Below are 15745 nucleotides of genomic sequence, written 5' to 3' on the forward strand. Positions count from 1 at the left end.
AAATTTAGCTATGCCTATTTCCAAGTTTTCTTGTTTAGCTTGTAAGGCCTCAAAAGATCATAAACTATCATTCCTAAGTCCATTAATCACAACTACAAACCCTTAGAACTAATCCACACCGATGTATGAGGTCCCTCCCTAATTGTGTTCGCTCAATGATTCAAATATTACATATTATTTGTGGATGATTGTTCACATTTTTCTTGGATTTTCCTCTTATGTACAAATCCGATGTTCCATCTATATTCATCAAATTTCACACAATTGTTGAAAAATAATTCTCACTCAAAATTAAACACCTCCGTAGTGATGGTGGAACAAAATTTGTAATTCATACTCTTCAATCCTACCAACAACTTTATGGCATATCACACCAAATTAGCCGCCCATACACTCCAGAACAAAATGGATTGGCAGGACGAAAGCATCACCATATAGCTGAAACCACCAGAACGTTACTACACACAACTAACCTTCTATATCCTCTCTGGCTCGATACACTCCTAACACTTGTATATCTAATTAATATCATGTCCTCTTCCAATACCTCCAACAAATCACCCCATAAACTCCTCTACAAGTGCTTACCAACATGATCACTTACGTTTCTTTGGTTGCACTTGCTTTCCCCTTTTGCCATCAACGATCCATCCAATGTTTAAAATTGCGCAGTTGGGTATTGAGGCGTTTTTTGTTCATGAGGCGAGGCGTAAGCCTCAAGGCGTTTTGTGGCGTAAGCCTCAAAATAAAAAAAATTGCGTAATGTGATAATAAATGTCAAGATTGATTTTTTATATAATTCCTAAATAATATGTTAAATGATGATATATTAACTTTCTACTGAATTATGAATTAACAAATTGAAATACAAATGAAACAAAAAATTACACAAGATTTAAAGTGACAAGTAATAAATCGCATGAAATATAATTTAAATTCAAATATTATAAAAGTAAAACAATATTGAATATAAAAATTGCATAAAAGTATCATATAACATCAAGTTCAACTCCAAATTTTTTTTTTTATTAATTCTCTACTCATTTACATTTATATCTTAAAAAAAGCTGAAATAGTTGGCAACAACTTAGGAATTATCTACACTGTCATCACTGAGGTTGTCTTTATCCGAGTTGTTGCATAACAAATTGGTCTATCTGCTACCTCATTTAGTAGAGTTGAATGCCTCCTAATATGCTTCTTTTTAATTTATATAAATTATATTCTTCTTTTAGAAATATTTTCATCAACAATAATATGAGATTAATGCTCCAAAATTTTTAGAGTGGTTGTGTGCAACTTTCAAGTGTTTGTCGGTGACGACTATGATAGTGGTGGCTACGGCGAAAGCCACGGGATGGAGGTAGAGGCAATCAAGAGAAAGTTGTTGCGCTCGAATGTGTATGAAGGCGTGATTTATGTTAGTTTTAATACAAAAAATATACAAAGAGGGTGAGGCGTAAGCCTCACGCTAGCGAGGCGAGGCGTGCCTGAAGGCGGGCCTCAGCCAAGTTGAGGCGCAAGCCTCATAAAAAAGCTAGAGGTGTAAGCCTCGAGGTGTTTTTCGCTAGAGCTGCGTTGAGGCGGGTCTCAAAGTGAGCCTCATATTGCGCAATTTTAAACAATGGGCCCATAAAAAACTCTCCATCACATCCCCACCATTTGTATTCATCGGCTATGCTTCCTCCTACAAAGGCTACGAAGGCCTCGAACCTACCTTTAGTCACATTTACATTTCCCGCCATGTTACCTTTGACGAATCTACCTTCCCTTACTCCACCGTCATACCCACATTACATTCCCCAAACACATCTACCCAGTCAAATCCCCATCTACTACTTCCAACATCCCTTCAAACTTTCCCCATACATCAAGTAGCAAACACAACTGCCCCTCCTACATCACTGACATCTCAACCCTTGCCTGATACCTCCTCTTCAACATTGGCCCACCAATCTCCTCCGCCTCACATACTCTGTGCCTAGCAACCCACTCACCAAACTCATCCAATGCTGACCCACTTTAAGACAAGATCACTTAAACCTCGTTAAATACTCAATCTCCACCACCACGTCTCAACCACCCTAGCCGATCCTACAACATATGGTGAAGCCTCCAAACACCCCCACTGGCGCTCTGCCATGTCCACCGAAATCCTAGCATTACAAAATAGGGCACATGGACTCTAATGCCCCCTCCATCCAACCGACCAATATTAGGATGTTGTTGGACCTACAAAACTCAATTCCATGCTGATAGGTCCATTGCCCTCCACAAAGTTAGGCTTGTGGTCCAAGGTCACCAGCAAGAATATGGCCTCAACTACACCAAAACATTTATACCCGTAGCTAAATTACCTTCCATCTGTGTCTTTCTCACCATCTCATTCACCAACAACTAACATATCCACCAACTTGATGTCACTAATGCCTTTCTCCACGGATCCATCATGAAACTATTCATATGAAACCAACCTCACGGATTCAAATACCAACATCATCCCCACCATGTTTGCCTTCTTAAAAAATCCTTATATGGCCTCAAACAAGCTCCTCGCCAGTGGTTTCACACCACCTCCAAACACCTTCTATCCATTGGGTTCCAAAATACTAAAGCCGATCCCTCTCTCTTTATCTTCCACCAAAACACAATTCAAGACTATCTTCTCATCTACGTCGACGACATTCTCCTATCAGTCAATCGCTCTTCTACTCTACTCTACATAATCTCCTCTCTAAGCCACCACTTCTTTATTAAACATATCGGATCCCCCAACAACTTTCTTGGCATTCATATCTCACATCATCACAATCAACTTCTGATGAGGATCAACATGAGATTTCGATGCGTCTATCATCAGAGGAATCGTAGATTGACAGCTATGATTCAGAGTCTCTATTTATGATGTATTTATGTATTTTATTTATATTTATGTTCTGGTTTATCATTGTACCCCCCCCGGGAAGGATTAGTTTATGTTGTAGCCCCGAGGGCATTTGAGCTTTGTATTTTTTTTTTATTTTAAGGCCTATATATGAGGGGCTTTACTATTGTATTGGATGATGACTGATTAATGAAAAAAATTCAGCATTCTTGTTCTCATGAACATGGTGAGTTCTAGAGAGAGGAGAAGTCCCTAGGTAAGGGCAAAAGCAATACCCACCAACTGCAGGAAGAGTCCGGGTTTGTGGTCCGCCATCTCCACCAAGCTCATTCCTCCTAGCCGCCGGCCTCCCTTCCCAAAGACCTTCCAACCGCCGTCCAATAAATCCCCCCCACCACCTTCAAGCCGACATCCATCATTCCCCTCCACCCAACCGCTGGCCTAATCCCCACCACCCGCCTGCCAAATTCCACCCAGAAGCCGCCGGCCAAGCATCCTTCCCCTCCTCCTCCACCCCTAACCGCCGGTCCTAAGCCCTCTCTCCTAAAGCCCTAGCCGTCGGCCCCCATGTTCCTCTACATTCATTAGTTTCCTAAATTAGCACGCTATTGATTTGGAAAGTATTCTAATTTGAATTCAAAGTAATTTGAATTTTAAAACCTTTCCCAAATTAAGAAAACCTATTTTAGGAATTCTCCCCAATCACCTCAAATCTGAATAAATTTGGAATTAATTCTAATTTCAACATTCATTGCACCTAGACACATTCATTGAATGTGGACACCCCCCTTCTCCTTCTCTTGGCCAGCCCCCTCTCTCTCTCTCCCTTTCCCTAATTATTTCCTTCCTCATTAAGAATTCCAATTAAGGTAATAATTAGCCACCTCTCTCCCCTCTTTTCCTTTGTGTTTTCAACAATCAATCCCTCTAATCAATCACTCAAGATTGATTTCAGAAATATGAAATTAATATAGCCTTTTCCTAGTTTTGGCCGACCACCCCAAAGCTCTCCCTACTCATCTACGCTCCCCACTCATGCTTGTTTCACCTTCAAAGGAAGAAGACACCCAATCTCCACTGGCCTCCGTATTCATGAATGGCTAATCCCGAGCACGATCATGGATTCATGTATGATCTTCAAGGACGAGTAGATATTCTTCGGTCTCCCTTCTTTAACATCAAATTGGAGATCGACCAATCTGTCGAAGGCTACCTTGATCGGATCATCTTCTCCTTGATGACCACCATTGATGAGCAACTACTTCCTGTTCAGTGGCAAATCCTCTAACATCCTCTTGCTTCTTCCTCTTTGAAATTACTTTCCATTGTACGATACTATAAGCATTTACTGTACTTTGGTGGCATTATTAATATTGCTTAGATTATTCTTCCGCCAACCGTCCTCAAGAGTGAAGAGTGAGGGAAATTGAAGTTGACTTTTCTAATTGTTAGCTGGTGAATTTTTGTTATGTGCACATTTAGTTTTATTATAATTTTGTTGTTATTTTAATTGCCATGCTAATCTATTTTTTAACCGCCTGCCAAAGCAAAACAATAACTACGAAATCCTGAAATCTAATTTAGTGAAACATTAAGTTATAATTGCAAAGTTTTGCAACTTTTTATTAAATTCCTGCAATTTCTGTATGTTTCACATCAACTTCACCTCTCCTAGTCATCCTATGCCGAATCCATCCTCCACCAAGCTGCAATGTCCAACTGCAATTCCCTATACAATGCATCATTCACAAAACCTCCCACAACCATCCCAACCGACTCTCTCAATTTCGACCCTAACATCTACCACCATCTTGCCGACTCTCTAATATCTTACCATAACTCGACCTGACCTTTCCTTCGTTGTCAACAGCCTATGCCAACATATGCATAATCCAACTCCTCCACACTTCTATATGCTCAAACGACTACTTCGATGTCTCAAAGGTACTCTCCACATGGACATTCCAATCTTCTGCTCATCTCTACAGCTCACATGCTACTCGGATGCTGACTGGGCCAATGACACCTCTACTCGCCGCTCCACCTTTGGATGTTGTTCTTTCCAAATGTACCTGTATTGAGCATTATATAATGCTGAGGAAAGAACTTTTTTACAGTATGTAATGCCGAGGAAAGAACATCCCTGCTAATCAATTATGTAATGCCGCTACACCATTTTCTCCTGGACGGTCAAGAAACAACAGACAGTTGCTAGATCCTTCACAGAGGCCGAGTACCGTGCGCTAGCTACTGCAACAACTAACATTATATGGCTCCGTCGCCTCCTAGCTGACTTCAACATACCCCAGATTCAACCAACTACCATCCACTGTGACAACACCTCTGTAATTGCACTGGCAAACAACCTTGACTTCCATGAGAGGACCAAACATATCGAAGTCGACTTCCACTTCATACGCGATCACATTTAGTCACAAGAAATCAGCATCATACCTGTTAGCACTAAAGCCCTTATCCACACCAAGGTTTCACCTTCTTCGCTCCAAACTTACTGTTTGCAACTTACCATCAGTTTACAAGGGCGTAAAAGCGTCCTCCACATGTGTTGAGCAGCAGCTTGACCACAACGAACAAGTGGAGCAGCATTCTGACACATCTCAACCTTGAACCGTTAGATGATAACCAACACGCTCAATCACTGGAACTTTTATTCGGTCCGGTGAACGTACGCTCCTCTACGTTCGGCCACCAATATTTTAGCGCCATGTAGCATGAAGAAAAGACGCCGACCCGACCCGCTGTTTTTTGGGTTCTCGCACGTGCGTTTTTTAAAATCCTTGACGAGCCGAACAACATCCCATCACCTTTTGGATATATTTCAAATACCTAGCAATACCGAGCAAATACCGAGTTGTACCTAGTTTTTTCTTGCAATACCCAGCAATACCGAGCAAATCCCTAGCAATACCGAGCAAATCACGGTCACCGTCGCTGTCGGAAGGACCGCGGAGAACGATGACAGGGTTGAAAGGCGAGCGGTCTCCGGTTCCATTGCGCCTGTGGCGACGCATTCTGATGGGCTCAGGCTGGCTTTCTGGGAAATCCCCACGGCAGCCAAGAAGATACCGGCGCGCGACGCTCGGCGAATTGTCAAGCTCCTCTAGAAGCCACCATCGCAGTCAGGACAGACGATCGCGTCCTACGGCCAGACCCTCACAAAGAGACTGCAGCGGTAACACCAGTAGGAAGATGCAGTCGCCATCGCCGGAGAAGGAATAAAAAACAGAACCGATCTGAGATTCTGAGCAAAGCAATACCTAGCAAATACCGAGCAATTACCGAGCAATACCGAGAAAATCGCGAACATAGCATTCGTGGGTTCCGCTACGGGTCAAGTCATCGAGCCGCGTGGTAAAGAGTAAGAGCACGTGGCGATATGTTATTGGCGGCCGAACGTAGCTCTACGTCAGGTTAGAGGACGTAATAATTGTTCCAATCACTGTCCTACATGTGTAAAGCACCACAGCGCATACACCCTTATATATACTCCTAAAGCTACTGTAATGAAGGTTGTATATACAGGAAACCTTTTACATTGAAAATGCATAGTAAAATTTTACAGCCTTTCATCTCTGTACATTTCCTCACTCTCTTTCTCCTACCTGTATTGAGCATTATATGATGGGCTAGTTCTTTAATGCATAGAAACATTACAAGGACTATACATGGATCTAGGGGTGTAAATGTCAAATCAAGTATCTACTTAATTGAGATGAGCTCCTTTAATTCTAACTGAGTTCAAGCTTTACTCAAGTTTATTTACTGAGCTCCAACTCATCTTGTTAAAAAAATTTTAGGCTGGAGCTCAATGAGATTCGATTGCTCAATCTTGTTTAGAAAGCTCAAACTTAACTCGATTGTTAAGCTTAATTCCTTAATTTTAAATTAAACTTTTTAAAATTTCGAAGTTTTTTTAATATACAAAATAAAATAATAATAGTATATAAGAATAATTTAAAAAAGTTAAAATATTATATATATATATATATATATATATATATATATATATAAGGAAAAAAATTCGAATTTTACTAATAAATTATTTAATGATAAATTAAATGAACAAGATAGCTTCATTAAAAGTTCTTAGGAATAAGCAAGAGAAGCTCTCTCTCTCTCTCAATCAAGCAAAGATAATTTTTTTATTTGTTAAGCACAAGTATTAATTAATTATTAACTAGATATGATGGAGCAAATTTCTACTGACTTTTTAGTTTTTTATCATATTTTTATTTGATTATTATTATTTTTATTTATCAATTTTTTTTTTTATAATTAGATTTAACAGTGCGATGATGGCCGTAAAAAAATATACAATTAAAAAAAAATTTAAGATATTCTCATTAACTTAATTTTTTTTTAATTTTATAATTTCATTTATAAAATGATATAGTTGAGCCAAATAGTCGCCCCAATAAGAACATCTCTAACAAAATATAAATTTATTTTAATAAGCTTTAATATTATAGTCAACATAGAAGCCCTTATGAGTTTATTTTAATAGCCCTAAAAATTGATTGTGGTTCTGATTGGTGAATGTTGTATTCTATAAATTAAAAAAATTATAAAAAATATATAAATACTTTGTATTTTAAGTCATGTAGAGCTTAATAAAACCTTAAAGTGAGTTAATTTATGCTTCATTTGAGATGGCTTTTTAATTATTTTGTTTTGTTTTGTTTTTTTTTTTTTTGAAAAAAAAATAATAAAATAATATTAGCACCAATGATGCAGATAATAAAAGATTGAGAAATTTAAATTATATTTATGATGCGGAATTTAAATTATATTTATGGACCATTTATTAATTGATTTATTTTAGTTGCTCGAAGCTCGAGTGCAGGATTTGTTCATTAATCACATGAGAAATTTTCAGAAAGATAATGACCATCTCCAAAGAAAAGTATTATCAATATCATATCAGACCCGACAGTAGATAAATATTAGAGAGACAGTAAGCATATTTGCTGAGGCCAATTAATAAATTAAAATATCAACAAATAGACATTTTGTAGTTCGATCTATGTATATATATTTGTTAGGAACATTTGTTGATTACACTCTAACATTTATTATATTTAGCATTATGCAAGAACCGATAAATTATGTGAAACTAACAGCAATCGGTGTGGTCACCACATGCTTCCCTGAATCCCATACAATTTTCCCTCTTCTTATCATGTCACTCCCTTGGCTCGGATAAGCACCATTCAAGGCAAAGTTGACGCTGCAGCTCACCTCCTGATTCAACCTCTTAAATTGAAGCTTATAAGTTGAGAGATAAATTTCTACCCCGACGGGCTCGGTAATCTTAGCTGAGTAGTCCTCTCTCACGTCCCCCACATTCTTCACTGTCCTGTTCACTATTTGACTACTCGTTGACCTAGTCAAAGTGATCGCGATTGACGGGTAATTAAGTTCTGACGCGGTTAGATACTTAACCCCATTGCAACTTGTTTGTTTTCCGATTGTAATTGTAACCTCCTGGTCATTATACCCAAGGACACACAGATATCAAATATAGTCATTTAAGGTGAGCCCAAAACCAAGGCCTGGGTCCATCGCCCTGATCGGGTTCACATGACCAGCTCCGGTGGCATATATCTCTGCAGTTATGTATGAGTTATCGTCAGCAATGAGATCGCCGACATCCGTCCATGAGTCATTCGAGGTTGCTACGATCGCTGATAGGATCTCCGCTGGGGTCCACTCAAGGTGCTTGCTCCTCACCAATGCCACAATCCCGGCTACGTGTGGTGCGGCCATGGAGGTTCCACTGTCAAAGTTGAAGGTGTGGGTTGCCAATGGATTTGGGTTAGGGCCAACATCTTTTGGCCAGGCAGCCAAAATGTTGACTCCAGGGGCGAGCACGTCGGGTTTGATGATTCCACCGTTCATGCGGCTTGGCCCGCGGGAGGAGAAGGATGTGACAGCGGGGCAGGGAGTGAATCCGAATTGGGGGCCATTGAAGTGTATGCTGGCAAATGCATTGGGTTGATTGTTATAGAAGTAGTCTAAAATTTCTAATCTTGCTGGATGGTCTATATTTGATGCTGGAAGAACGTGAGCAGGAGAATAAGTGGTGTGTCCTTGGGAAGGCTTGTTTATTATGATCATCCCCTCCGCGCCAGCTAGGTATGCCGCCTTTCCTCTCTTCTCATCCGTAGTTATGCCAATCTGGCATATTACAATTTTACCTGCGATTCAATATACATGTGTTAGCTCATATTAATTAACAAATTAATGGATTATTTAATTACCAAATATTATATAACATGTATATATTAATTCAATAATAATAGATAGTATGGATCATAATTTTGATTTCATGACAACATTATTGATTACCTGTTAAGTTAAATTTAGCCAATTCACTGGGCAGACAATAACTGGCCTTAACGTCACCATTCGTGCCGAGATATTCAAGCCCCCACTTCTTAGTAGAATTCCAATGATTTGGTTGGTACGCCGACTCTCCAAGGAACGTTCTACCATCTCCCAGCTCCACAGTGGAAGCTATTATTCGATCAGTGGTTGATGCTCCAACAGTTAACACCCATGGTGCACTATGATTGAGTGTCCCTGTCTCAGGATCATCATTTCCGGCTATAGAGACAGGAATGATTCCATGTTGTATGGATGTTATAGAAGCCCTAGAAATTGAATCTTGATAAAACGTATCATTATGGAAGCCAGTAATAGACATCGAGATAATGTCCACCCCATCTTTTATCGCATGATCCACAGCAGCATATGTGTTAGCCTCGACACACCCAACTTTTGGAAAGCAAACTTTGTAAATGGAGAGATGAGCCATAGGTGCCATGCCAGATGCTGGGTCACCCTTTGCCATTCCGAGAACATTTGCATCCTTGACAAAGTTGCTAGCTATGATGCCTGCCACATGAGTTCCATGTCCATCCGTGTCTTCAGGGGAAGAGTGTGACCCTCCATTAAATGCCTTTGCTCCGATGATCTTATTATTGCATGGGAAACCTGCATAACAGCTACCTTTCCATTTTGTAGGAGATGGCTTAGGTGGCATGTTAGTGTCATTGAATGAAGGATGTCTAGGATTTATCCCGATATCGAGTACACCAATGATAAGGCCTTGCCCCATCATAGTGGATCCCCATGCGTTATATGTGGTTAAGCTGAGATATCTATTAAAGCACATATGAGTATTAAATGTCATCCCACTTATATTGTCTAGAAAATATACTGAATGTAAAATAAAATTATACCTAATTTCTACAAAAGCCTAGTTCATCTTTCATAATTTTTATAAAAAAGGAATATGATGTTGATATTTCTCATAAATTTAAGCTTTTTATTGAAAAAATAATAACAATAATTGTTCTCTATTTTACTTCTAATTATTCCCAAAATACTCCTAATATCTCACTTTCAAATTTTACAGGACAATAATCAACGGAATAAAAAGTACCATACTTTGGTGTATAGGTTGTTGCAAGCTGATAGCTGCGGTCACATTGCGCATAGAGAAAGCCGGGTTTAGACTTGATGGTCTCCAACTCTCCCAGAGTGAGGCGGGCGGCGAAGCCGCTGAGGACATGACGATAAGAGTATACCAGTCGTGGCTCGCCGGAATCGAGAGTGGAGTTTGGTAGGAATGAGCGATGAAAGCTCTCAAGGTCACCATCGTCGAGTAGCTCGTGCTGCTCATGCATGTCTCTCCACATCGACAATGTAGACTTGTGTACCATGGTTTTCAAGTACTTCATTGACTATGGGGAGAAGCTGAGAATTACTACTTTGAAGTAGTAGTAATAGAAGAAGTTTAATGAGTAGAAACATGACAATGGGACTGCAGTGCTCCATTTGTCATAGAACCCGTGAAAGACTACGATGTAACCACATAAACATATATAGTGATGTGTAAGTATAGCATTGTGCCTGAATACATGAGGAAGGTTCCTGATCAAGAAATTATATGTGGTAATCATCAGTAATAATGAGCGGTGAAAGCTCTCGAGGTCACCATCGGTGAGGAGCTCTTGCTGCTCATGTCTCTCCACGTCAATAATGTATACTTGTGTGCCATTGTTTTCAAGTACTTCATTCACTATGGGGAGAAGCTGAGAATTACTACTTTGAAGGAGTAGTAGTAATAGAAAAAGTTTAATGAGTAGAAACAGGACAATGGGGCTGCAGTGCTCCATTTGGCCTAGAACTCCTGAAAGACTATGATGGAACCACATGAACATATATAGCGACGTGTAAGTATTGCATTGTGCATGAATACATGAGGAAGCTTCCTGATTAGTAATAATAGAGAAGAAGGCATGGACAAGCTTCCTGATCATTAATAATGGAGGAAGAAGGACAAGCATCAGAGAACATGGAATGGAAAAGGATCCGATTTGCCCACGGTCTTCTTCTGAGCATGAAATTCAATAACTATTATTTTTTTTAAGTTTGTCTGACATTTAATGATTGTTGGTCAGAGATGCCGAACAAATTTTTTCTAATGCTCAATCTCTATTTTATTATGAGCATAAATATGCTGATCATGTTTGATGCTCAATATTGACACAATTTCTAATACCCCATGTCAAAAATTGTCTGACACATGCCAACGACAAATGTTTGTTAGGCACCAAGGTTTATATTATCTGTCATTCAATCTCATATCTTGTCAAGAGAACAATTATATTAATTGTCCACCACCGCTTGCTTTTTGATGTTCCCTAACAATTGTTGACCAACATATGCTAGCCATTAATGAATATTTTTATGATCACCTAACCTCTCCACCAATTTTGAGAAAGACTAAGCTGATATGTTGTTAACTGTGAAAATTCACATAGCTCTAGAGTTAAGAGGACAAATTTGAGTGAATGTATTTAGTTAGAAATGAGCAATAAAAATTTGAGCGGGAGGAGCACTTTTGGGGGGGGGTGGTTGGGGGATGCAAAGACAAGCCCCATTGGTAGGATGTTGCGAATGTTGAGGGTAGTGCGAGATGATATGATTGGCATTTCTTGTGGAGGTGCACATTTGGTAATGATGATGGGTGTGGGTCTTTGAAAAGATGCTGCTCGAAGGGCTAGAATGCAACGTATGTGATCACACCATTCTGTAGGACAAAACGATCACAAATCTTTACACTCTATATAAGCAATCCATTGGAATAACAAATTGAGTTATACATACGATTACCTGTGGAGAATATTAGCTTCCACCTATACATCTCAATGGATAATAATATATATAACTCGATAGTCACGATATTGCCCCCATCCGATACATCAACTCAAATGGGGTTTATTTAATGTGACTATTGGTTTCCCACGAGTGTAAGCCTCGTGGTTAATTACATTTTAGGCATTGACCCAAGAATACTCTCGATTAGAGATATTATATTATTCTCTTCTAGATTTGATGCATTGTGAAATATCTAGCCTCTCCTACTCCAAATAAAATTAGGCTCAATCTACATATTCAACTTGCAAGGATCATACAGTCACTCAGCTAGTCAAAAGAGGATAAATCATGAGAGGAATCATTTCATACCAAATATATATGAGAGAAAGATGGAAGCGAAGCCATTAGTGTAATATGGATATATAGGATTTATAACCTCCGTAGGATGGAGAACCTATCCAACAATAAGGTATGCAACGATATACCCATATCGCCAGCCTTGGATCCTAAATCTACATGGATGCATGTTATTCCTAATACTAATGCCCATCGACCTAACTAATGCAAGACACCAATGGGGCTTATAACCTAAAACCCACTAGTAGGGGTGTCAATTCGGGTCAACGTGTCGGGTTCGGGTCTAACCTGACTTGACCCGACCATAAACGAGTCAACTCGAACCCGACCCGTTCTTACAAACGGGTCTGGTTTTTCAACCCGGACCTGACCCACGCGGGTTCCCGGGTTGACCTTACCCGACCCGTGTTGAACTGTTACGTGGCTGTCGCGGACTAGCGCTGCTGCGCGTGGCGAGTCGGCGAGGTCTGAGGCCATCAGGCCAGCGCGACGAGCGCGTGGCGTGGGTTACGGCGTGAGTGCGTGACGCCTTGACCTCGAGTGCGATCGTGCGAGACCAGTCGCCAGCGTGCGTGGAGGAGGTGGGGCGATGCTCCAGTGCTAGATAGGGTCGGAAACTGGGTTAGGTCAGGCTGATCCGGGTTAAACGGGTCAACCTGCGGGTTGTCGGGTCAACCCGAACCTGACCCATTTTTCTAAACGGGTCAAAAATCCGAAACCGGACCCGACCCGTTTAACAAACGGGTTGACCCAAACCTGAATTTTTCGGGTCGGGTTCGGGTCGGGTTTTCAGGTCGTGTCAGAAATTGACACCCCTACCCACTAGGGATCTAGGCAACCCGTCCTGGATTTACCACCCTTTTTGGAAAGGGGCACCAGCTATACTCCACTTAGCATATCAAATCTATAAAATTTGATCTTATGCGAATGCTAGAGTGGTGGGAGGCACAAAAGGGAAATGGGCATCAAGCCAGACCATGAATTATATTAGGTTATGCAAAATTAACTATTCCTCTATGTGTTGAAAATAAAATATTTATGGTTGACTTATGTTATGTATGCATGGGTAGGACAATCAAAACTAGCTAGTAGACACTATGAGGTGGACTTGGTTTGAAATAATAATTCCGTTTTTCTTAAAAAAATTGACCTAAGAGTGACATGCATTTAGTTTTGAAAAGATTGGTTGATTTTGAATCATATGTTTATTTTTATCTTAGAAATATTTTTTCGATTTGTAGAAAATTTAACAGCCTAAGAGCCTAATACAAAGACTCCATTTGAGCCACCCCAAAGCAAAACTGTTTATAAAACATAAAAAGCATGCATTTCTAATGCACAAGCAATATAAAAAAACTAATAATCAACCACCAATATTAAATTAAAGCCCAAAATATAGTTGGCTTCTACAATACACCCCAAAAAAATTAAAAAAGGGGTAGCTGAGCTTTACCATAAATACAACTTAAAAACTTAAATCTAAGCAAAAATGAAATAGTGTATGGGACTTTAATTGATCTGCACCTACTTGGCCTCCTACCTTCTGACATACCCACACACATACATGACTTTTCTATCTAAAATTACATCTGAAAATAAAAATTACATAAATTCCTATTTGCATCTTTTGTGGGCAGGTGTGAAAATCCATTGCATTTATATTTTCTTTGGGATAATTTGAATATATATTTTAGATTTTTAGTTTTGTAGCTAAACTCATCATCATGAATGATATATCACATCGGGAGGTGAAAATATCATCCTCTAATAATTTCATATTACAAAACTATAAATTTTATCCTAATTATCATAATAAAATTTAGAATAAAATTACATAAGATTTTGAAGAGTCAAAAAAATTCATGGGATTCATGGTAGCCCAACGAGAGATTAAAGACAATTTTGAAAAGATTAAGGCACTAAGAGATATGATTCACTCGAGAAATATTATGGAAGTTCAAAGACTGAATGGAAGGATTGTGACACTATCTTATTGTTTAGCACGCTCAGGGGATAAATATATGCCTTTCTTCAAGATATCGAGAGGTGCTCATTGCTCAGGGTTTTAATGGACTGCTGAGTGTCAAGAGGCTTTTGAATAGCTTTAAAAATAGTTGGCATCGTTGTTGCTACTTTTAAAACCAATAAAGTGAGAAAAGGTATAGTCGTATCTAGCTATCTCTTCATATGCTATAAGTTTGGCCTCAGTTTGAGAAGAAAATGTTATAGAGCGTCCCATTTATTAGGTTTTTGTAAGATCATGTACGAAATAGAGGGATGCTTCATTAACAGACAAAACAACATTGACATTATTCTATTCGGTCAAAAAATTACGTCCAAACTTTTAGGCTCATACAATTAGAGTATATATAAATCTTCTTTTAAAAATATCCTTAAAAAATTAGAAGCATCTGTTAGATTAATCAAGTGGTCGGTGGCTTAGACCCGAGATTAAGTCTCAAGTACTTACATATTTTATTGTTGAGTGCACCATCCCTATTTTTTGTGAGCCAACAGCTTCTTCTCTTTTTCTTATATGCTGGACACTATATGTTGATGGAGCTTCTAAAAGTTTTGGCATTTGAGCTGAAATTTTATTAATCATCTTAAGTTACTCTGGAGTACGGGCTCCGTCTAAAGTTCCCTGTAATGAACAATACTACTGAATATGAAGCCCTCAATGCCAAGTTGTGGCTGGTTATAGACTACGAGGTACAAAACTTGGTGATTTACATGGAGTCAAATTGGTTATCTTCCAAATAGAGGGAGAGTTTGAAGCATGTGCTAGAATTGCAATTAAAGCATAATTGAACTTGTGTCAGAATTGCATAGTTTTCTATAACGGTAGACCACAAAAATCCCACTAGAAAAAAAATACATATTTTTAAAAATGATTAAATTACGAGGGATTATATAAAATAATATTTTAAGATTTTTATTATACTAAAACACTATTTTTAGAGTCTAGATAATTTTTTATTCAATAAAAACCTCACAAATTTCAAAACCTACTGTAATAAAATTTTCAAAAAATTCATAATCTTAATATCTATAACATATAAAAAGTTACACTATGAAAGTTTTACTAGTGCAAAGTTATTTCAATTTTTTACTAACGGAAACAAAATCTAATTGAAAAATTTTATAAAAATTGCTTATTTTTTGGGAATTGATAATGTGACTTATTTTAAGACAAAAAAGTTTCCCAATTGGATCGATGGACAAAAATGGCGCTATGACCTCTAAACCTTATTTTCTTTGTCTGCCTCCTGATCTCTTTCTCCACTCTTTTTTCCATATTTTCCTTCTCCCAGC

At 38.8% G+C, this 15745-nt stretch overlaps 1 protein-coding gene across 1 annotated transcript; it reads right to left on the bottom strand.

Annotated features, from left to right (window-relative positions):
- Window positions 1–6024: 6024 nt before the first annotated feature.
- On the bottom strand, window positions 6025–10608 carry LOC110115426 (subtilisin-like protease SBT1.2). The gene is made up of 5 exons (XM_020848643.2): window positions 10358–10608; window positions 9254–10068; window positions 8486–9102; window positions 8024–8389; window positions 6025–6162 (listed from the first exon to the last, which is right to left on the bottom strand). Exons 1-5 carry the CDS (start codon window positions 10606–10608, stop codon window positions 6025–6027), a joined length of 2187 nt encoding a protein of 728 aa, XP_020704302.2.
- Between the last annotated feature and the right edge of the window lie 5137 nt (window positions 10609–15745).

Source organism: Dendrobium catenatum, unplaced genomic scaffold (genome assembly GCF_001605985.2).
Source record: "Dendrobium catenatum unplaced genomic scaffold, ASM160598v2 fragScaff_scaffold_1483, whole genome shotgun sequence".
Lineage (NCBI taxonomy): Eukaryota > Viridiplantae > Streptophyta > Magnoliopsida > Asparagales > Orchidaceae > Dendrobium > Dendrobium catenatum.

Coding starts and splice junctions, on each gene's coding strand:
- LOC110115426 (XM_020848643.2), bottom strand. CDS start 10,608: ATGTGGAGAGACATGCATGAGCAGCACGAGCTACTCGACGATGGTGAC. Junction 10,069..10,357: donor GCAACAACCTATACACCAAA/GTATGGTACTTT, acceptor GTGCTTTAATAG/ATATCTCAGCTTAACCACAT. Junction 8,390..8,485: donor ATGCCACCGGAGCTGGTCAT/GTGAACCCGATC, acceptor TATAATGACCAG/GAGGTTACAATTACAATCGG.